Source organism: Polypterus senegalus, chromosome 13, assembly GCF_016835505.1.
Source record: "Polypterus senegalus isolate Bchr_013 chromosome 13, ASM1683550v1, whole genome shotgun sequence".
In the NCBI taxonomy this organism is placed as follows: Eukaryota; Metazoa; Chordata; class Cladistia; order Polypteriformes; family Polypteridae; genus Polypterus; species Polypterus senegalus.
The window spans coordinates 32,301,326-32,325,405 of NC_053166.1; the positions used below are offsets into that span (position 1 = coordinate 32,301,326).

The following is a 24,080-nucleotide window of genomic DNA, read 5'->3' on the forward strand; positions in this document are numbered from 1 at the left end:
ATGCTAAACAGAGACAGAGAAAGGGGATGAAAACTAGGAATGCTCAAGTCAAGTGTATCGTGCAGTGCATCATTACTGGTATAAAGATAATATATAAAAAAACAGAACAATATTAATAAAATTTACATAATCAAAAAAAGCACATGAGAAATAATACATCAGAAAAATACAAAGATCACAAAAGAATGAAAATAAACCTGTAAAAACAAAGTATTAATGCTTAAAGCTGCATTTACTAGCTGTCACTTCCTCTAACTTCCTGCATCTAATTCTGTATTAGAACACATAACATTTGATTGACCTTGGCTAATGCAGCAAGCCAGGTCAAAGGCACACAGGAAAGCTGTAGGGTTGGCCAAGAAGTTTGAATGACGAAGATCCTCACAGAATATGCAAGCACCACAGAGAGAGCAAGCATGATGCAGGATCCATGAGCAGCAGCTCTAACCTCTCTGCACCCATTCCCTCCTTTTTCATTGAAATGGACCCTGTTTATTCCCATCTATTGTACAATATAGCACCAACTTATTTTATTTCACTTGTCATTAATTTTGCATCCATCAACGAAGACCATTTTTATTTTTTCATTGTAGATTTTCTTACTAACTGGTCAGATTTATGGAAAAAAACCCAATTTACTGAATGAACTTGTTCTCAAAAACAAGCATGATTGCTTGAGCTAGTAGAAAGAGGACACAACCTGAGATTGCTGTTGATGATGATCTTAGTATCACCTTTGTGTCATTAAAGTAGCACTCTTGTGTTATCAGAGGTGTGATGTTACCAATCAATGAAATTACTTCAGTAGAAATGAAGCTCTTAAGTGTGAATAACACTGCTGTGGAGTGTTAGCAGATTAACAGCAGGGGTGTAAGCTGAGAATGTTCAGCACTCGAGCATTAAAAAGAAAAAAGCAAGACTTTTAAATGGTGTACCACTGCTCCAATCACTCTGCCAAGCAGGTACTTATTTGGTATGTCTACAGTGCCCATCAAAAGTTTTTTCTGCTGAAGGTGCATGTAATTACCAACTTAAAGGGAGTGAATTCTTCTATTATTTTGTGCTCTATATTTGTATTACATTTAGACAACTTTTCTAAGATCTGTTTTTCACTTTGACAAATAAAATATTATTTATCTGCTAATCAATGTAAAAAAATGTAATCTACTGTGCTTTGATGTTGTATAACAATAAAACATGAAAACAGCCAAGGGAGTGAATACTTTTTATAGGCACTGTATGCGTCTCACATTTTCCTCATCTCACTAATTTGTTTGGTCAATGAATGCTATGCTTCCTCACATCAATTAGACTTCTCAGTCAGGAGAGTTCAGATTGATACATCAATTTGCACTGTGTAGGTTATTATAAAAAACAAAAATGAATTAAATAACTCAAAATGTAATTGCAAGGAACCTACTAATCTATATACAGTATATAAAAGTCAATGTGTGTATGTATGTTCCAGCATCACATCCGAACGGCTGGAGCGATTTTCATGAAACTTGGTACACATGTTCCTCATTGGTCGACTAAAAATACTGTAGGGTGAAATCAGCCATAACTCACCCTCTTCTAGGTAGGGTGGGGGGCAATTTTGCAGTCTTGTATGCATGTTATCATCCAGTTGACACTCGGAACGCCCACCAGAGGGCAAACTGGAGGCGACTGCCAACATTCTTTATCTCTGAGCGCCACCACCGCGCGCCCCTGTTGCTTTTGAAATTAAATAGAGTTTTACACTTGGAAGTGTGTGTGTCTGTACGACCCGGAAGTGAGACGTAGAGTCGCGGTGAGGGTTCCAGCTCCGAAGGATACGCAAGCAAGGCCAGTACACCGGCAAAAGGAAACCTTCTAAGAAAGACAGTCGCTTAGCTGCTAATGCACAAATGATGCGAGCACTTTGGCAACATGAATCCTTCTAGATGAGAGATGCCCAAAGTAGTTCTGACGATTTAAATACTTTCTAGGATCCCGAGCTTTTAACAGCACGGGCTTACACAGTTAGTATATACCAGGCGACTTCCAGCATTCTTTATTTTTGAGCAGCACCACACGCCTGTTGCTTTTGACATTAAATAGAGTTGGCCAGTTCCAAGCGTCAACTAGATGATAACATACATACAAGACCACAAGACAAGGACATTAGTGAGTCTTTCTTAATTTATTCTTATTTTTAATGTTGTGTTTTTTTAATTATGATTTTCTCAAACAATTAAAAAAAAACACGAGGGGGAACTGCAGGTGACGGCCAGCATTCTTTGTGTTTGAGCAGTACCGCACCCCTGTTGCTTTTCAAATTAAATACAGTTGGCCGGTTCTGAGGGTCAACTGGATGATAACATACATACAAGACCGCAAGACAAGCACATTAGTGAGTCTTTATCCATCCATCCTATATCCTAACTACAGGGCCACAGGGGTCTGCTGGAGCCAATCCCAGCCAACACAGGGCACAAGGCAGGAAACAAACCCCGGGCAGGGCGCCAGCCCACCGCAGAAAACCCACACAGACATGGTGAGAACATGCAAACTCCACGCAGGGAAGACTCAGGAAGCGAACCCAGGTTTATTGTTTATTCATTTATTTTTAAAGTTGTTTTATGTTTTTCTCAAACAATTAAAAAAAAACTTTTTTTTCCTCCCGGGCAAAGCTAGCTTTCAGCTAGTAAATACATAAAATCCTGTTTGCCCCTATCACCAGCAAAAAAATACTCATCGCCCCAGTCCTTTTCGTTTCACATCCTCATACAGAGAGGCTTAACTAATTGTGCTAATGGAGGCCCAATAGTCAGTCAAGTTTCTAACTGTCTTACACAACAGAGATCTCTCTCTCTCAGCCTTGTTACACTCACCACTTTTCTCTCCAGGGGTCAGATTTATAAAACTTGCGTATGCTCGAAAATATGCCTGAATTGTGCTGTGAAAAGTTTGAATTTATTAAAGAAAAATTTGATGGGAGATTTTGCATATATTTACAGCAACTGTCATCCATCCATAGGCAACATTTCAGAGAAATTGGGAAATGACCACCCTCTTGATCGAGTAGGGAAATGTGGCCAAACCAGCTAAATGACGGCTCATGCACATAATAATTCAAGTCATCAAGCCGTTATTACGATATACGTTGACGTGTCAAACATATTAAACACTAATTGTAATGAATATGATGTACAGACTCTAATTTTGTTCTCTCTAAGTGGGCTAATGCTGCGTATTTACACTGAAGAATTTTTTTACTTTTTGGTTAGTTTTAATCAGCTACCTGTTGTCAGTTCTCAGGATTAGAAACCAATGCATTCGCTTATTGTCAAAAATCGCATTAGGTAACAGCGTAGGCTTAATTCACTCCCTGTGTACAGAAAGCTGTGAATCTCCTGTTCTAAAGCCACTTCGTAGTCTAATGGTTTGACACAACACAGCTTGTTTGGGGCTACTTGAAGATTATGTAAATGGTCATCTATGAAGGGAATGAGTGATTAGGGTGCAGCAGGATTTTTTGCCTATGATGATGACTGGTTTAGATGATTTAGACCACGGGTGACAAACTCCTGTACTGGAGGGCCACAGTGGCTGCAGGTTTTCATTCTGACCATCTTCTTCATTAGTCACCATTTTTGGCTGCTAGTTAACTTCTTTTTCTTTAGTTTTAATTAACTTCACTCAGGCCCCTTTGTTGTCTCTTTTTCCTTAATTAGCAGCCAAACAATAATGAGACATGATATAAGCCTCCACATGACCAGCTCACCTGTGTCCATCACACAATATGTGAAAATAAAGAAAGGTGGAGGTCTCAGTAATGTTGATCTCTGAGGTCACCCAAACATTTTAACGGTGTTCTTAGAAAAAAAAAAAGAAAATCAACAGTTTTGGAAATGTCTGCTGTGGTAGAATGAGAGCAGCAATAAGCTGTGGAATTAAATAACGAGTTTAATGAAAAGCAAGAATTGGCTTCTCATTAAGAAACTGGTTGGAGTGAAATTGGTTGGAGTTTGACGTTTCAGTTTAGCTCGTCATCTTTTGGCTCGTTTCACATCTCATTTCTGTTTGGCTGTCATTTAATAAAGAAACAAATCAATTCAGAGGTCTGAATCCTTAAAAACAGGGCCATTCAAATGAAGTGAAAGTAAGTGAATTAGCAGTGAATCCTAGTCAATGATTAGGAAACGAGTTAGAATGAAAACCTGCAGACACTGCGGCCCTCCAGGCCCAGAGTTCACCACCCCTGATTCAGACTTTCAAAAGCCTTTCTTCTGGAAATATGTGCTGAGCTGGACCCAACATTAGAAAGACAGATTGACCGAAATCGGGCAACACCAGTTCATATTTAGGTATTGACAACAGTTGGTTTCTTGGAAATAGCCATCGACTAGAGAGGACTGGCTGATGGACCAGGAATATCTCAGCAAAGCTTCAGCCTCTTCAGAGGTGGCCTTAGGAGTGGGCGGGGCTTAGGGCAGACACAACACCACGTGTTACGTGGCCGGTTACGTCAAACTCTGTTTACATTTATGTGTGGACTGTAAAAACTTGTGTGCGAATTTAATAACAATAATGTTAATATACACCATATTTTCTTATTACAGTAAATTTTTGCAAGATAACATGCAGACTTTATCTTAATATAAAGATATAATCTATTAAAAAAGTGTGCCACGATCTCTTCCACTCATGGCGTCAACAGCGATACGGCTAAACCAGTAATAAAACGTTGCTGCACGTTCCACTACCAAACACTTCCTGCACTGTTTCAACTAGGCCTACTGTAGCAAATTGAACCAAAGACTCAACTAAGAAACGATGGTAGGTCTCTCTGGACACAAATGAGTCATAAGCGACAAGCCATCAGTTGTTCCCATGTCAAAACAGAAGCCAACCCCGCGACTAATGGGCTATACCTATTTTAGGAAGGGATTATACTGGCGATCCTTTTTGGGTGATGAAGGTGGACTAAGGAATGTTTTCAAAGATGTACATGTACGAAATTTGACGTTACAGAGGGATTTTAAAAGGGTTCCTCTTAGAAGCATCTCAAATATATATATATATATATATATATATATATATATATATATATATATATATATATATATATATATATACTGGAGAATATAACTTGACAAATCCGCTCGAATGGGACACACAGACCTCAAAAGCGAGGCCCCCTTAGGTGCGGGGTCTGGGGTGGTCGCCCCACTTGCCACCCCCAAACGCCACTCTTGATCCCCATCATGCCTACTATTCTGGAATCCATAAACTTACTGATGAGGTGCTACATTCAGTTTCCATATGGTTTGTTTGTTCAGGTCAACATTAATAGGCGATCTTTGGTAGCGTATGGTTATCCTAAGACAGTGGTTCTCAACCTGTGGGGCAGGCCCCCTTAGGGGGGTGCGAAGTAACAAAAAGGGGGGCACAAAGATGTGAATAAAAGAAAATAAGAATCAAAAATATGAAAAAAACATCTGTTGAAACTAAAACAAATTAACTTAAACTACATTATGATACTAGACCAATAAATATACAGTTAGATAAATGTCGATAAAAGTTAAGTAGGTATAATAAAATATGCATCTACATTTCAAAAAAATGTTAGGGGGGTGCAATTAAAACTGTTATGAAAACTCGGGTTGCAAATACTTAAAGTTTGAGAAACACTGTCCTAAGATAATCAGGGCCATCAACTCCATTCGTATTATAATAAGGGCACCTAGCGAGAGTGATGCTGCTTATGTTAATCATAAGTAATGACATTCTATTAACACACAAGTCCTCTGTGATGCCAAGATGAAACTAATAAACATTGTAGCTCAGTGGCCTGGTTAACCTTTAATTGATTCATTTTGAGGTAGTGTAGATAGATAGATAGATAGACAGATAGATAGATACTTTATTAATCTCAAGGGGAAATTCACATAATCCAGCAGCAGTATACTGATACAAAAAATAATATTAAATTAAATAGTAACAAAAATGCATGTAAAAGCAGACAATAACTTTGAGTAATGTTAGGATTTATTCCCCCTGGTGGAACTGAAGAGTCGCATAGTGTGGGGGAGGAACGATCTCCTCAGTCTGTCAGTGGAGCAGGACAGTGACAAAAGTCTGTCACTGAAGCTACTCCTCTGCCTGGAAATGACACTTTTAAGTGGATGCAGTGGATTCTTCATGATTGACAGGAGTTTGCTTAGTGCCCGTCGCTCTGCTGCAGATGTTAAACTGTCCAGCTTTACTCCTACAATAGAGCCTGCCTTCTTAACAAGTTTGTCCCGGCGTGAGGCGTCCTTCATCTTTATGCTGCCTCCCCAGCACACCGCAGAAGAGGGCACTCGCCACAACCATCTGGTAGAACATCTGCAGCATCTTATTGCAGATGTTGAAGGATGCCAACCTTCTAAGAAAGTATAGTCAGCTCAGTCCTTTCTTACACAGAGTATCAGTATTGGCAGTCCAGTCCAATTTGTCATCCAGCTGCACTCCCAGGTATTTATAGGTCTGTACCCTCTGCACACAGTCTCCTCTGATGATCACGGGGTCCACGAGGGGCCTGGGCCTCCTAAAATCCACCACAAGTTCCTTGGTCTTGCTGGTGTTCAGGTGTAAGTGGTTTGAGTCGCACCATTTAACAAAGTCTTTGATTAGCTTCCTGCACTCCTCTTCCTGCCCACTCCTGATGCAGCCCACGATAGCAGTGTCGTCAGCGAACTTTTGCACATGGCAGGACTCCGAATCGTATTGGAAGTCTGATGTATATAGGCTGAACAGGACCGGAGAAAGTACTGTCCCCTGCAGCGCTCCTGTGTTGCTGACCACCGTGTCAGACCTGCAGTTCCCAAGACGCACATACTGAGGTCTGTCTGTAAGATAGTCCACGATCCATGCCACCAGGTATGAATCTACTCCCATCTCTGTCAGCTTGTCCCTAAGGAGCAGAGGTGGGATGGTGTTGAAGGCGCTAGAGAAGTCCAGAAATATAATTCTTACAACACTACTGCCTCTGTGGGAGAATGATCAGTGTAGCATATAGATGATGGCATCCTCCGCTCCCACCTTCTCCTGGTATGCGAACTGCAGAGGGTCGAGGGCGTGGCGTGTAGCATTGATCAGACAACTTGCTGATGCTGCTGTATGTGATGGCTGGCTTGTTGGTAAAGTAACTGACTGAACCTTCAGTGTTTCATATGCCCACACTATTCATTGTAGCAGCAATAATGTTATTATACTGTATGTGCCAGGTGATAGTGGCTGCCCGCTCAGACACGGGCACCTTCTGCCTTTCCCCAACTCTCAGAGCACAGAGGAGAACCTCTGGGTTTTCAGTTTTTTTACTTCCATTCCAGAAATGTGCATGTTATTTTCATTGGTGATTGATTGAGTGGTCTCTTCCATGGCCTGGCGCTCCATTTAGGATTTGTTTCTGCCTCACAGGTTATGTTGTTGGAATGGGCTCAGCTCCTCTTGAAAGACTGAATTGCATTAATGGGTTTAGAGAATTCTGTCAAAAAGTTTAGGAAATAAATGATGGTTGGAATGTTTGTGCATTCATGCAGTCCTGCTAGAATAACCTATGCTGTCTCATAACTTTATTGTGTAATAAAATAATTCAGAAAATGGATGGATAGATGATTAGTTTATTAATTGAATATTTGGAGAGATTTCTTTCCTTTAGTGTCATCTCTGTAATAGTTTGTTCTATAACCTGGCATATTTTTAACATTTTTGTTTGTAATCCTTTTTTCAGTAGAAAGATTTGATGTCTATTTCCATTATATATCAATCAAAAATCATGGGCCCAACTGGCTTCCTTGTGCTATGATCAATTTTAATTACTCATAATAGCTGACTGTTTGCACACTTGGAGGTCAGGTGCGTTATTAATCTGAGGTACAAAAGACCTCTTCTATCACGCGCACACTTTGGAGTTTAATGAGATCACCCCAAGCAGCGCCGCCATTTTAACTCCCAAGTGGGAGGCAACTGCACTAACTGCATTGCTCTCGTCGGCCATAAAGATGAGAGCAGAGAACAGAAACTGTGCTGCTCATAATGGATGCAGATCATGTTCTAGTTCATCCTGTTATTCTCTGCACACCCATGTAGAGATCAATTGGATTCTGTATCTGACAGATTGGTCTGTTGTGTGCCATTTGGAGTGTGCTCTTTGGTTTTGAAATAATGTTGCATGCGATAATCCCCTTTTTGTACAAGTGTCTCAGTGTGTGATCGAAACAGCCATTAAGATTCCTTTAAGTAACCTTTAGAGCACAGATGTTTAAGCAATCGACATCTGCAGGTTGCCAGTAAAATGCTAAATAGAAGGTTACTGGTAATATTGGCAGTTTAAGTCTGAATAACTTAACATCCTCACACACACATAATCCAGTTCACTGTTGTGGGGGCTTGAAGACTGTCTTGGCAGCATTGGAAATAAGACAGGAACCGAGCATGTGAGGGCATACACAGACACACTGGGTCAATACAGAGGCACTATTTAACCAAATACACACTGTGCGTATGGCCGGGTCGCCTCCGCACTGGAGGGAGCATATCCAGAATATTACCTCTACTGGGTGGCAGCGGTGCCTTGGTCTCCTGCAAGGCTCCATGGGAGTTGGAGTGTGATACAGCCCTGTTGGGTTTCATGGGCACCGCCAGGGGGATCTGCAGTTGCTGCTGAGCCCTTATGGGCAGCTTTTCCACCACAGCCGGAAGTGGGTCAAGAAGCACGTGGAGCATTTCCAGGTGCCATATAAAAGGAGCCAGCAACCACTACTCAGGGAGTCAGAGTCGAGTGGGAGTAGACAAAGTTTGTCCTGAGGAGTGGAGGAGGAAAGAGAAGAAGAAAAGACTTTTGTATCAGGCTGTGCTTGGTGACGGTGTTGTGCTTTTGGGTAACGGGGAAAGGCGTTCCCATGAGGAAAAATAAAAACGTGTGTGCTTGCACTTGTGCCTCTGCGTCTGTCTGTCTGTCTGTGTCAGGTTTGGTCAGCAGGAGCGCCCTTTGCAGGCCTCAACACATTCTTGGAGAGGTGGGAAAAACAGAGTAAATGGAAATTGAATCTATCTAAGAAATGGGCACAGGATTCTAACCCAGCACAATGGACGATGAGAATGAAGTGATAACCATGGTGTCACCATGTTCAGAATACAACAACAACAATTATTTATATAGCAGATTTTCATACAAATAATGGAGCTCAAAGTGCTTTATACTATTCCAGTATACAGAATAATGTTCCACGTTCCCAAAGCCAGTCCCCCACTGCTAGGGTCTAGTCCATCTAGGTTTTACTCATCTGTGCCTTCCACTAAACTGGCATCGCACCTGATCTTCGCCCTTCATCTTGCAGGTGAGGGAGGAACAACTGCCCTTAGTGGTGAAGTTCAAGTATCTTGGGGTCTTGTTAATGAGTGATGGAAAAAGAGAACTTAAGATCGAGAAGCAGATGCTGTACCGGTCCATGGTGGTAAAGGTGCCCAACAAGCTTCTTCTCGCAGCAGAAGTGCTGCCAAATAGGGCTGTACAAGCGCCCAGGTGTCCCCTGGCGGTGGCCACAGGCCCCAGCAGGGTTGAGCTTCCATGCTTATAACCCGTGGCCCCACTGATAGCCAAGGAGGCTGCCCTCTGTCGGTCCAGAGGAGAAAACACTCTCTCCCCAGGTCCTTCCATGGTCAGGACGTCCTAGCCGGGTAAGGGCCCCGGCTGTCCGCCACACTGCTTAAGCCCTTCTTTGTTTGAGCAGTTTTTTTCCCTTAGCTTGCTTTGTCACAATTACATTTCAGCATGCATACTTGTAGAGTCAAATTTGTTATGCTACTGTGTCTGACAATTCATTGGTATTTAATTAGTCTCTTGCAAGGTTTATATCCATTTTGTTTGGCAGCATGCCTGGCTGGATTTCACCTTCAGATATGATAATCCACTATGCAGTCATCTCACACACACACCAGCGACTTCACTACCAGCTCATTTCCAGCGAAGATGAAGCCCTGTTCATCTTCAGCTCTGTCTTTTCTTATTTGTAGAACAATCAAGTGAGGTTTTGTTTTTAAGTTTGTTTTTTTTTAAAGCTTTATGTGAGACCGCTGGTACTTTTTGTGTGGTGGATGATGTCTAAAGTATTTTATTTCTTGGTATTGTTATCCTTCACACCCTTTGCACTGTTGCATTCATCCCTTCATATTGCTGAACCTGACACTCGGCTAATTTAATGATTTGATGGACTGTCCCTTTGTCTGAATTAATGTGAACAAGCCCAGTTTTTTATTATAAATAAGTTGTATTGGTTTTTTCACTGTTATTTTACACTACCTTTAATAATATGCTCTTTCTCTTTAACATGCAGATAGGCAGATCTTACTTATGAATAAGGGATGGTATAATTTTGGTCAATGCAGAAAGTGAATATTCTTACATTTTAAATCTCTGAAACTGGACACTTAAATTTGGTCTGTACACCAAAACAAAAGCACATATAAAGAGTCACACTATCAACAACCTTTTGTTTTATACTGCAGCATATCTGGAATAAGATACAGTTATTTTAAAATATTGCTTCTCCTCTATAGTACCTTACATTCTTAGCACAATCCCTTGTTAGTTTGACATGTGACACTGAACTGGATTAGAATGTTTGGATGTGTACAAGATTAGGCATTGTAATGAACCTCAACCCTAAAATGCCATTAACCTGTTTATGAAAATGTGGCACAGTGTCTAACGCTGCAAAATCACAGCTCTAGAGCTTCAAGTTCAAATCACAGGATGATTGCTGTTCACATGTTCTCCCCAAACCTGCTTTAGCTTTCCAGTTTTCATACCAACGATGGGTATGTTACGTTAACTGGAGATAGCAACCTAGTACAAGAGTACAATACAACATTAAAATTTTTAAAGAGAATAGGACATTGAAGCCAATCCTATCCACTTAATTCTCCAAAATAACATATTGTTGAGTTTGGTAGGTCTCTAAATCAATTAGATAGCTAGATAGACAGTCAGACAGACAGACTACAACCCCTAACTTCTGACTTGGCTGAAGATAAAAAGAGCAATCATAGTCTCAGTGAGGCATTATGCAGGCATGTTGCTGTTTGTATAAAGAAGTCACAGTAACATATCTTGACACACTTCTGCTGAATAATCCGTTGCCTGAAAGTCCTCAGTGTTGGTGTGACAGTGAGAGGATGTGCAGCATTGTTCATAATGGCACTCAGTTTTGCTTTCATTCTGTCTTTTGTTACGAGAGTGTGTCCCATAACTGAGTCCATCCTTTTAGTTAAGTTGTCGATTCTGTGGGCCTCTCTGGAAATGATGTTACCAGCCCAGCACACCACAGTGTAGAAAATCACGCTGGTCATCACAGAGTTGTAGAACATTTAACGTTACTATCCACATTTTAAAAAGGCAGTCTCCTAAGTAAAAAAGAACCTGCTCTGCCCTTTGTTATACAGTTTCTCTGTGTTATGAGACCAGTCCAGCCTGTCATTGGTGTGGTCCCCCATGTGTTTGTAGCAGTGCACAACCTCCAAATATACTACTTACTCTCCACCGCACTCACTACTTGCTTATTTATTCCATGTGTTTGTGGTTCTCTGTGTGAAGAAAAACTTCCTAATGTTTGTGTAATATTTGCTTTTAAGCTTCAAGTTTTCAACTGTGCCCTTGTGTTGTCATTTTAAAGTAACAGTCTCAATCCACTGTACTTATTCCTTTCATGATTTAAAAAAGTTCATGTCCTTTTAATTTGTGCTTGTTTAAACTGAAAAGGTCCAACTCCATTAATCTTTCCTCATAATTCATCTCCTGTAGCCCAGGAAGCAGCCTAGTCGCTCTTCTCTGGACCTTTTCTAGCGCTGCTATGTCGCTTTTGTAGCCTGGAGACCACAACTGTATGCAGTACTCCAGGTGAGGCCTCACTAGTGAGTTATAAAGCCTGTGCATAACCTGCTTTGACTTTGTTCTCTACACATCGTGCTATATAACCTGATAACCTTTTAGCCTTCTTAAATTCTTCCGGACACTCTCCGAATGTAGATAGTGACAAGTCCACTATTACTCCTAGGTCTTTCTCATAAGGGGCACTTTTACCTTTCAGACCTCCCATTTTGTATTCAAATCTAACATTTCTGCTTCCTATGTGTAATACAGTACATTTACTTACATTAAATTTAATCTTCCAACAAATCTGCCCAAACCTGTATTCTGTCCAAGTTCATTTTTATTGATTTGACTGATTCTGCATTATCTGCCATTCCACCCGGTTCAATACCATCTACAAACTTAACCAGCTTGTTATTTCAATTTCTATTCAGATCATCTATATATTTAAAAACATTTGTGTTCCCAGCTCTGACCCCTGATTGACACCACTTTTAACATCAATAACTATAGATAGGCCCCATGACGGAACGCCATGCCATTCAGGATTGATTCCCATGTAGAGCGCAGTGCTGCTAAGCTGTGTTCTGACCCCCTTCCCGTGACATTCAATTGGATTAAGTGGATCTGACAGTGTTATGTGAAGTTATATTTCTTACTGATTCTTTAGAGCTCTCACATAAATTATGGGACACGAATAGCACATTGCCACACATATGAGCAAAGCATGCCGTCCTTTTCACACTACGTTGTCAAGCCTTTGGCTGCCATAGACTTGCATACTGAGTAGGATTTCAGTGAAGCAGGTGACACACTCCTATTAGTCTAATAATAATATTACATACACTTCTATAGGATCATCAATGACAGAGCATACAAAATACAAATGGAAGAACAATTATAACGAGAAGCAAGCTGTGGAAAGCAACTAAACCTTTTCTTTTATATATAAGATTTTTAATATCTGGTAGGAATACAGACAACCAGGGTAGGCTCCAGCATAGATTGTATCCCAGCATGGCACTCATTGAATATTGCCATAATGGGCACAGATTTGTTTATTTGATTCACATTTTGAGCCTTCAATTATTACCAAATTGAGGTGTTAAGAATCAGCTAGAAGAAAGTCAAGTTTCTGACATATTTCCTTTTTAAGACATTTTTGTGAGGTAGCTTGCTAAGTAAGACTTTGCCAGTTTGTAACACTTGGCCCAGTACCCTGCTGCTGCTGACTTTGCTATCAAAGTGTGTGAACATGGATGCATTTCTATCAGGAGTCCCCAAAGTAGATCACACAAGCTCAGCACTTTTATCATCTTAAAGTAAGATACATGTCACTTAACACTCATTTATGTGCTCAGTACCGGGGAATTGGTGCTGTATATACTGTAAATAGTTAGAGCTGTTCAAAATATTTAGACAGGTATGACGAATACAGAGTTCTTGGGTTGGCCATCAACAATAATGATGACACTAACCGACGAAAGAGTAAACTTAGCAGAAATGCCTTTACAACTCAGAGGGCTTTGGCAAGAAGCCGTTCATAACTGGCTAAGCATTTAACCATACACTTCTTTCAAATGGCATTCAGAAGCTTGTAGACAGCTTGCATAATGTGAAAAGTAGTGTTGTATGAGAAAGTAACAAACCTGAAGTGTCTGTAACACAAATAAGTTTGACAAAAAAAAGTAAACTGAATTATGGAAACATTTTGAAGAATCCTCATACTAAGGCTTGCTGCAATCATGTGGCATGCCATTTAAGCTTCCCAGTCAGAACAGGGAGATGTTCGTGAATCCATGTCATGTTAAACACTAGTCTAAAAAAATAATAGAGTTCATTAGCCTTATTTGAAAGGTCACCAGAACTTACTTCAGTCACCTGTCTCTATGAAAGGTACTTGTGAGTACCTACCTGATATTTACTAGCTCCTGTGAGCACAAAAGCAGAAAGAAACAAGAACAATGAGCAAGTTAGCAGCACAAAGCCAAAACAACTGTGCCTACTAAAAGTTCAATTGGACAAACAAACCAACAAAGGAATGCAGTTGAATCGTTACAGAGGAACGCGGTTAGCATAAAGACTTGTTACTGTGGCAAAATGTATATAAATGGATGGGTCTGTTCAAAATGGTCAAACAAGGGTGATGGCTGCCAAGCACTCAGGTCTGCTAATGAAAATTTGAAAGAAGCTGGGGACATCATTCTCATTGATGGAAGAGTGACAATGTATGTTGGGTATGGTGTGAAAGTCTACCTGATTTGACATATTGTTATAAAGAGTCTGCAAGGGACTGCTTACTGGAAAATAGTGGATCTGGAAGTGAAACATATTGTTTCTTAACTTGTTAAGAGTTGGGAAATGCTGTGGTCACTAGGACAGGCCAAAGGAAAGACCTGATAGGCAGAACTATCTGGCACTAAAATAAAAGTGCAGGACAAAATTAGTCAGAAAACGCAAAGCAAGTGTTTTGAAAACTAAACTATCAAAAATATCCCTGTGAAAACAAAACAAAAGACAGGGCAAACAAACAGCTAATTTTTTAGCAGAAGTTATCCAGAAGTTTGGATGCTTTAAATACTGTCCCACCATCTTAAATAGTCTGCAGGTGATAATGTCACATTTCGTGATCTGCAAGTCCATGTTTGCAACAAAGGCATGGAAATATATAAATAAAATGCATTATTATTATTATTATTGTTATTACTATGAAAGGATGGTTGTGCCTTGACAATGGCGGCACCCACAACAAAACAAGATGCTGTCACAATAAATAAAAATATATGTTCAAAAACTAAATGTAACAACAAAACAAAAGCAAAACTAAATTCAGCAAGGTTTAAAACCTAAAAGGAAATATACAAAGGGACAGAACAAAATTTACAAACTGAGATCAAATTTAATGAAGTTCAGCAGAGGTGAGTAAGGCAAACATAATAAAAAGAAAGGAACGTCAAACCGGCAGTGAAAGCCAACACTTGGGAGCAGAGTTTCAGTAACAGAATGGGTATAGTTTTCCAGTGTCACTGTGGGCAATCAAATAAGTCATCTCCGCTGTGGGCTTCTTCCACACTACTGCAGTCAAGAACTTATTTGTTGTGTTGCTCTTTATTTTTTCAGCTATTAAAATCCAGGTGGAAGCCTGACACAGTGGGTAGTACTTCTGACCCCAGGATGCAGTTGTGGTAAAGTGTGTTAGGGGTCCGTGATGGTGCAAGAGTTTTTAAAAATGTAAGGCAGCGCAGACCCCTGAGTGTAGGTGTTCAGGAGGAAAGCCGTGCAATGCGGGGATCTTGATGAAGGGAAGTTGCTAACTGCACATAACTGTCATTGACAGGTGTTTGGCACATTTGTACCCATTGGGGATAAAATTGGTCTGAAAGTGAGAGAAATGAGGTCAAGATCAGCAACAGAAGTTAAATTAAGTGGAAGACAATGAGAGACAGAGAGAAAATGTCATGTTCAGAGCAAGAAAAGTGCAGAGAAAAGAAGACTGGGTGGTCAGGGAAGAAGCCTTATGTGGAGTGGGAGAAACAATACTCCAAAGGGAGGGCTGCACCTGCTGAGGGTTGTTCCAGTAAAATGTTCCACAGAAGGCAAAAGATGGTGATGAGACAAGGAAGCAGGGCTTGCAGGGTCCCCACGGACACGGAGGGATGGTGGTGGGAGCACAAACTGAAGATGATTGACCGTGCTTGCCTGTGTATTTCTTCGTTGGCTGAGTAGACCTTATGGGTGACAGGTTTGAGGAAGGACACACTGGGGCTCGAGTTTTGAAAGAATCTTGACTGTGTTCTAAACCTTGACAAGGCCACTGTTTTATTGAATTGTACATTTATTTGTCGAACACTATATAAATAAAACTGTGTTATGCAATTTGATGCACCATTCTTGTTTTTTATTTTGTCCTCATTTCCTTAACACTCAATGTCCTGGGTTTAAGAAAATGCTAAGCTGTGGGCACCTGGGCATTACACCAGTGTCCTGGGCATGCATTTTGTGCCAGATGTTTCTGTGTGTGGTGTCTCCTTCTTTCTGTATGTTTTTATTTCTTTCACAAGCTAAAGATGTGACGGTTAGGCCAACTGGCAACACTAAATTTGCATCTAAAGCTGCCAGGAAAGCTTCATGACATCCATGAAATGAATTAAGCAAATTTAGGAATGTTGTGTTATTTTGGTTCTTTTGTACATTGTTGTTTATTAATATTCTAGTTTTGTAAAATAACTGAGTCAGAAAAATTAATGTCTGCTTTTAAATAATGAAATAAATCAGATGATCTACAGCATTGATCACTTAGAGGAGGGTTTCATAAACTATGGGCTCTGTCCCAAAATATATTGTGGATTGCCACCGTTGGGTTGGGATACTGTTGTATTTATGGTAATGGGTCGAAGATGGTTTGCAAAGTGGGTCATTGTGGGTTTGGAAAAACAATCAGCATAGCTTGGACGATTGTCCCCAATTACTCCCTCCCCCTTCTCTGACGATCGGACAGTATTCTCATTGGGAAGGCTCTGATGAATATCTATGATTATCCAAGAGGGACAAACCCAACACGATCAGGAGGACCTCCACCCCTCCTGCACTGATGATCATCCAGACATTCAACAAGGAATGGATCCCAACAAAAAAAGTTTAAGAAACTCTGACTTAGAGCAATAGAAATGTAAGGGCGCCATTAGTACGGAATCTATGAATTGTATTCTGATGACAACACTACTCTTAAAACAAATCACCAGGACCAGATAATATTTATCCTCAAGTTCTTAAGAAGGCTAGTGTGTACATATATAAAGCCGTGACACATATTTTTAGGAAGTCACTGCGCAATGGAGAGATTCTGAAGGTCTGGAAAATGGCAAATATCATCTCATTATATAAAAAGGGTGACAGGGCAGATCCAAACAACTATAGGCCAGTAAGCTTAACATGCATCACAGGAAAGTTAATGGAAGGAATTATTAAGGATAAGATTGAGCAACACCTGGCAAGGACAGGAGTTTTACTGAACAGTCAGCATGGGTTCAGAAGAGGGAGGTCGTTTTTTACTAACATGCTGGAATTCTATGAGGAGGCAACAAAAGGATACGATCAAAGTGAAGCATATAACATTATTTATCTGGACTTTCAGAAAGCATTTGATAAGGTGCCACATGAGAGGTTGGGCATTAAATTAAAAAAGTGGGAGTTCAGGGTGATGTTTGTAGATGGGTACAGAATTGGCTCAGACACAGGAAGCAGAGGGTGATGGTGCGAGGAACCTCATCAGAACTGGCCGATGTTAAGAGTGGTGTTCCACAGGGGTCAGTGCTAGGGCCGCTGCTATTTTTAATATATATAAATGATTTAGATAGGAATATAAGTAACAAGCTGGTTAGGTTTGCAGATGATACCAAGATAGGCGGATTAGCAGATAATTTGGAATCCTTTATATCATTACAGAAGGACTTGGATAGCATACAGGCTTGAGCAGATTTGTGGCAGATGAAATTTAATGTCAGTAAATGTAAAGTATTACACAAAGGAAGTAAAAATGTTAGGTTTGAATACACAACGGGCGGTCAGAAAATCGAGAGTACACCTTATGAGAAGGATTTAGGAGTCATAGTGGACTCTTAAGCTATCGACTTCCCGACAGTGTTCAGAAGCCATTAAGAAGGCTAACAGAACGTTAGGTTATATAACACAATGTGTGGAGTACAAGTCCAAGGAGGTTCTGCTCAACCTTTATAATGCACTGGTGAGGCCTCATCTTGAGTGCTATGTGCAGTTTTGGTCTCCAGGCTACATAAAGGACATAGCAGCGCTAGAAAAGGTCCAGAGAAGAGCGACTAGGCTGATTCCAGGATTACAGGGAATGAGTTATGAGGAAAGATTAAAAGAGATGAGCCAAAACAGTTTAAGCAAAAGAAGATTAAGAGGTGACATGATTGAAGTGTTTAAAATTATGAAGTGAAGTAGTCCAGTGGATCGAGACGGTTATTTTAAAATGAGTTCATCAACAACACAGGGACACAGTTGGAAACTTGTTAAGGGTAAATTTCTCACAAACATTAGGAAGCTTTTCTTTACACAAAGAACGATAGACACTTGGAATAACCTACCAAGTAGTGTGGTAGACAGTAAGATTTTAGGGTCTTTCAAAACTCGACTTGATGTTTTTTCGGAAGAAATAAGTGGATAGAACTGGCAAGCTTTGTTGGGCTGAATGGCCTGTTCTCGTCTAGAGTGTTCTAATGTACTCTGTCTTTCTGGTAGGTTCTATTTGTGACCTCTACCAGTTATCTATAACTTTTCAAATAAAAAAAAGCTAATTTAATATCCTAACTTAATCATTCCTTATATGACTAATTTGCCTTTCCACACTTAAAATTAGCAGGCCAGTTAGGGTTACTAAAATGGTCCCACAGCCTGCCTGACCCCTGCTTGTACACCATTATATACCTTTTTGTGGATCTCATGTATTCATCAGTGCCAGAACTTACACATGTACATACATCTGGCAAGGTGGTGTAGAATTGGTGCAAACTTATGTATGCATGTATATAATTATACAGTATATGTATCATTTAATTTTTTGGGTATGGATAGGAACAGGTTTACATCCCTTTCATATGTTTGTGTTTTGGAACCACAAAATAAATTACTAATTTACGTCATAAGGTGAGCATGTGTGTGTGTGTCTTTCTCTTTCATTTGAGAAATGGCTTGAATCCAGTCCCAACGCAACTTAAAATGGAAAAGGAATAAGCAGTTAAGAAAATGGATGCTGATGGCCTTTCCATCCTGCAGTTATCCGTCTGTCATACTTAACTCTCACTGCTTTAGCTTAAATTGAATAATTAAAAAAAGTAATAAAAATTAATAAAAAGGAGCACATAATTTAACCTGGCTGGTCTGATATTGATCCTCTAAAGCCAGGAAGCTGGAAAGTGCAGCAATATTATCCTGTGAGAGAGGTGACCTTTAGTAGACATGATAGAGATGATAACAGAAAACAAAACCAGATTACAAAGCATATATTTCTGCAAATGAAATCCTGGATCAATTATTCATTTTTTTAATTATAAAGTTTCTGATATCTAGCCCTGTATTCTGGACCTAACCTGATTATACCTTCTCTATGTTTCTATCATTGGAGTGACTTCTTGAGAGTAGCCTTCTGGGTTTTGCCTTCCAAATAACACTTTCATACTTGAGATAATTTCCTTGTAACTTTGGTATTTATTGTTTATATGCATATTATTTTTTTGTTTCCACATTGTCAAAGTTTCATAAATTATCAGTGAATTCAGTCTGTGAAGTTTGGGTGAACTGAGCCTGGATTTTGTCATTTACCATCTTTACAGTACCCCCTTTGATTTTCATTTTATTCTGTGAAGTTAACCTGATGTTAGCCTCATTTGATTAGTGCTGACTCTTAATATTGAATCCAACAATGTTAACTGAACCTTTTTGGTATTGAAAGCTAAAGCATAATATAATTATATTATAATTAAGCTAAATATACTTTATTATTTTTATATATTGCTGTTCATGAGAGTTTTGGAAGTACTACTTGGTTTTCTATGTCCACTTAGAGTCATATGAACATAAGGAATAATTAACAAAATACACGACAATAGAGAGGAGACTATTCAGTCCATCAAGCTTGTTTGTTTAGTTAATTGCTAAGCTGTCCTAATATCGCATCCAGATCTAGATACTTCTTAAAGGTTGTCAAGGTTTCTGCTTCAATTACATGACTCAATAGTTTGTTCTAGATTACCACAACTCTTTAAGTAAAGAAGTGTTTTCCAGCTTCATTCTTAAATTGACTTCCCTTTGATTTCCGCTGGTAACTTTGAGTATACAATTCTCTATTTAGCTGAGTCTTCTTTATCGATGCTTTCAGAATTTTGAAGACATAGATTAGGTCTCCACACAGTTTCTAGTACATGAGACTGAACATCCTTAATTCCCTGAGTCTGTCCCAGTAGGCCATATCCTCAAGTCATGGGATTCTCCTGGCTGATCTCATGCAGAAGTGCATGCAGTATTCCAGATGCAGTTTCACAAATGCATGATATAGTCTAAGCGTAATATCCCTTTGTTTATATTAATCAGTTTTTACAATGTAACATAGCATATTTAATCATTCCAGCACATTTCTCTCCAATGTTATATTTATAAATTACATTAATTTTGCCCTAATGTAGCACTTTCCATTTTTCTATGTTAAACTGCATTTTCTAACTGTTTGCTCATTTCAGAAAATTGTCCAAACCTTTTTGAATTTTCTGGAATCAATGTCATTAAAATAAATTAGAAAAAGTAGTGGTCCAAGGAGAGATATCTCTCAGGGACTCCAATGATGATCTTACCCCACATGGAGCATTCTCCCCTTATCTGTACTTTTTATCTCCTACCATGGGAGTCATGGGAAGCTGAGGCCTATGGCACAAAGTAAAAAGCATCTTTGAACATGATTACACTGATGGCCACATCCCCGCACTCACCCGTCTCAAGACAAATTAGATTCACCAGTTTTCCTTACATTTTCATCTTAGGGTTGTGATGTGTAATAAATATACCACAAAACAAAATGTATGTATGCTTTCCATTAAAATCAATTACACCAGGCACCCAGGCTAGTCAATAAAGACAGCATGCTATCATGCACAGGGAGTAAAGTTACAAAATTAAACTTAAGTGATAATCTTATTCATTAATTACTCTGTGGATATTGAAGACAGACAGAGGTCATGGGGGATGAGCAGAAGGCCAAATGGGTTCTTTCTAATCCTTAAATAGCAGCAGAATGCTCCCTTCTTTTCAAAACTTCAAAAACTGCCATATACAGTATAATGGAGAGCAGACAGTATCTAAGCCTTCATTGTTCCTGGGTTTAAATTGGATTCAGAAGGTATTCAGACACCTTCCATTCTGCACACTTTTATTGTGTTGTAAATATAATTCTAAGTGGATACATTTACCCATCAATCTACACTCAATAACCAATACTGCAAACATGTTTGGTAGAAAGGATTGCACATTTATGAAAAATCAAACACTGAAATTTCTCATTTATATAAGTATTCAGACCCCTTGCTGTGACATTCCAAATTGGGCTCAAGTGCATCTTGTTTGTTTTAATTCTCCTTGAGATATGTCGAAAATTTGATTGGAGTCCATCTGTGGCAAACTGAACTGATTTCGCCTTGTTTAAAAAAGAAGTGTACATGAGAGGTCCCACAATTCACACTGCATGTCATGGCAAAAAACAAGAAATGAAGTCTAAGGATTTCACTGTAGACCTCCACAATCAAATTTGCTGAGTCATCTTTGAGTGTTCCTAGGAGCGCAGTAGCCTCAATGATTGTGAGATGGAACAAGACTTGAACCACTAAACTTGCTCATCACCTAGAGTTGGCTGTCCACCCAAACTGAGGAACCAGGCAAAAGGACGTTGGTCAGTAAGGTGACTGAGAACCTCATGGTCTCTCTCTAACAGAGCTTCATACATCCTCTGCTAAAATGAGAGAACCTGTTGGAAGAACAACCATCTCAGCAGCACTCAATTAATCAGGTGTTTATTTTAGAGTGACTGACTCCCACTTGGCGTTTGCTAAACTGCATTTAAATAGTCTTAGATCTTGTAAAAAAAGACTGTCTGGTCTGATGAGTCAAAAGTTGAAGCACTTTGACTTGTGACAACTAGGCATTTCTCATCACTTGAGAAGTATGCTGTTAGCATCATCAAACTATGAGGATGCTTCACAGCTGCAGGGGAAAGGAAGACTGGTCAAAAGAGAGGGATGGAAGAATGCAGCCAAATACAGGGAAGTTCTTGAAGAAAACTCTCCAGATCACATGCACGCTCAGACTGGAGCCACAATTCACCATTCAATTACAATTCATTGACAATGACCCAAATTGTGCATTCACAATTCACCGACAATTTCCTGAAACAGACAGCCAAGACAAGGCTGGAGTGACAAGTTTCTGACTATCCTTAAGTGGCCCAACCAAAGTCCAGACTTAAACCCCTCAGAACATATATGGGGAGACCTGAAGATGACAGTTTACAGTCGCTTCCCATCCAGTCAAACAGAGCTTTGGAGGATCTGCCATGAGGAATGGGATACACTACCCAAATCCAGGTGTGCAAAACTTGTCAAGACTTACCCATGAAGACTTGAAACTGCAATTACAACCAAAGAGGCTTGTGTGAAGTTCTGAATTTAGGGTCTCAATACTTATATGAATGGGAGATTTCAGTTTTTGATTTTTAATAAATTTGCAAACCTTCCTGAAAACATTTTCTCACGGTTTATTGAGTGTAAATTGATGGGCAAAATTTGCATATTTTTCCATTTAAATTAAGGCTACAACACAATACGTATGCAGAAAGTGAATTCATATACATTGTATTTTTTTCAAATACTTACTCGTATTTTTTATGTTGCAGGATGGAATCCCCAACTCGTTCTTTGTTCATGGAGGCTCCAAAAGGTATTGAAATCTTAGCAGAAGCTGGGAATATACAGGCTACATGCAGAAATGAAATGAGACTTGAGTCGAAAGATGGCGAGGTAAATTACAGCAATCCAGTTAATATGTTGAAATGCAGTTAACTGATTGTGTTTTTTAAAAAAAAACTAAAGTGCACTCATTGTTCTGTTGTACTTCCAACTATTTACATGCACAATTTTGTTTCAAAAATATTTTCCTCTACTTCTGAAATCTTTGGAATACTTAGAAATGTGCAAGATAACAATGTAAAAGGATAGAACTTTTTTTTACTTTTCTTTGAACTCGTAATGTGGATTTAGGTTTTTCCCAATGATCTATTTGCAGTGTATTGGAAGTATGCTCTTTAACCCAAATCATCACTTGATAGTTTATTAAAACAATAATTCTTAACACTCTCATACAGTTTATATTGCTCATTCTTGACAACTGGTAAATGTAGTGCAGTGAATGGCAGTTGTGTTTCCCCTTTGAAAACTCTCAAGTAGTATCTCCTCATTTTCCAAAGTGAACAAAAAGCGCTTGTGCGGGTCCAAAAAGGACACTGAAATGTTTTGCTTTCTGAAAAACGTTTGGTAATTATGGTAGACAATTTCAAGCTGAACACAAATATAATTTCAGATTGAGTATTCATAGGAATTCAGAGAACTAAGAAATTGCCATTAATTAGATTTAGCATGTTTAATTGCTTAATGATGCTGACACATTACATTAGTTCAATTGAACTGAACACATTTTGCTGCTGATTTTCACTTGTACTCCGCATATGATGTTTCTCATTTCAGTGTTCAACAACAGTCGGTCAGCATTGATGGATTTCCATTTGCTCGAATACTGCTTTTCCATTGTTGCAAAGTCCTGAAGTCACCATGTTTGTCACCAGCTGCACTAAGATTAACAGAGAATAAGTACTTGTGTGAATGAAGCATGTTGTCAGTCAGCTGGATGTAGTTTGGTGCTCTGTAGCTGCCAACAAAATTTTCAACAACACTCTGAATGCCTTCTTTGCAATTTCCTCCAGCCCCAGTTACAGATATTCAAACTTCTTGTCATTGATGACGTGTCTGATTTGTGGACCAACAAAAATACCTTCCTTAATCTTGACATCAGTTTTTCATAGAAACATCGGTCTCCAGTATCAAAATCCTTCACCTTGCTTGCTCATCATGTTCACAAAAGTTTCCATTGTTTCCAAAGTTTTATATAAAATGAGTCAGAAATATCTTTGTTGGGCAGACAAGTGGTTTATTTGCCTCACTTTTATGCTCTAGAGCCAAATACTTAACATAGCAGTGAGTTCTTATTAATGCAATGAGACTCTTAATAATGGTTATCTCATTTGCAAATGAAATGACAGGACATGGGATATCCAAGCTGCATTCCGGCAAGCAGTACCACTACTGTTAGATCACCACAGATGTTCCAGTTACAGTTGTACTGTATATGTTCGTATACTTATGAGAGGAAATCACACAAATGGGCAAAGTTCAATCAAACGGTAGATGATAGGTACATTTAAAGGAGATTTTTGTGGTCCGCAGTTTAAAATCTCTAAGATACACCTAACGGTGTTCAGGAAGCAAAGTCTTCGTTGTCTAGTGTGATAAAATACAATTTCCAAGCACTGATGAATCTGTGGCTCAGGGACTTGGAGTTAATTACAAATGTGTAATAACTGTTATCA

General features: G+C 39.4%; 1 protein-coding gene across 5 annotated transcripts in view; it reads left to right on the plus strand.

The window, feature by feature from the left end:
• The window catches only part of sgcd (sarcoglycan, delta (dystrophin-associated glycoprotein)), a 905,470-nt gene that overhangs the window by 873,325 nt on the left and 8,065 nt on the right, over positions 1–24,080 (plus strand). For all 5 annotated transcript variants that reach the window (XM_039775688.1, XM_039775689.1, XM_039775692.1 and 2 more), the window contains one exon: positions 22,335–22,458. In XM_039775688.1, the coding sequence (XP_039631622.1) occupies positions 22,335–22,458 (124 nt within the window). The remainder of the gene's footprint in view (positions 1–22,334; positions 22,459–24,080) is intronic.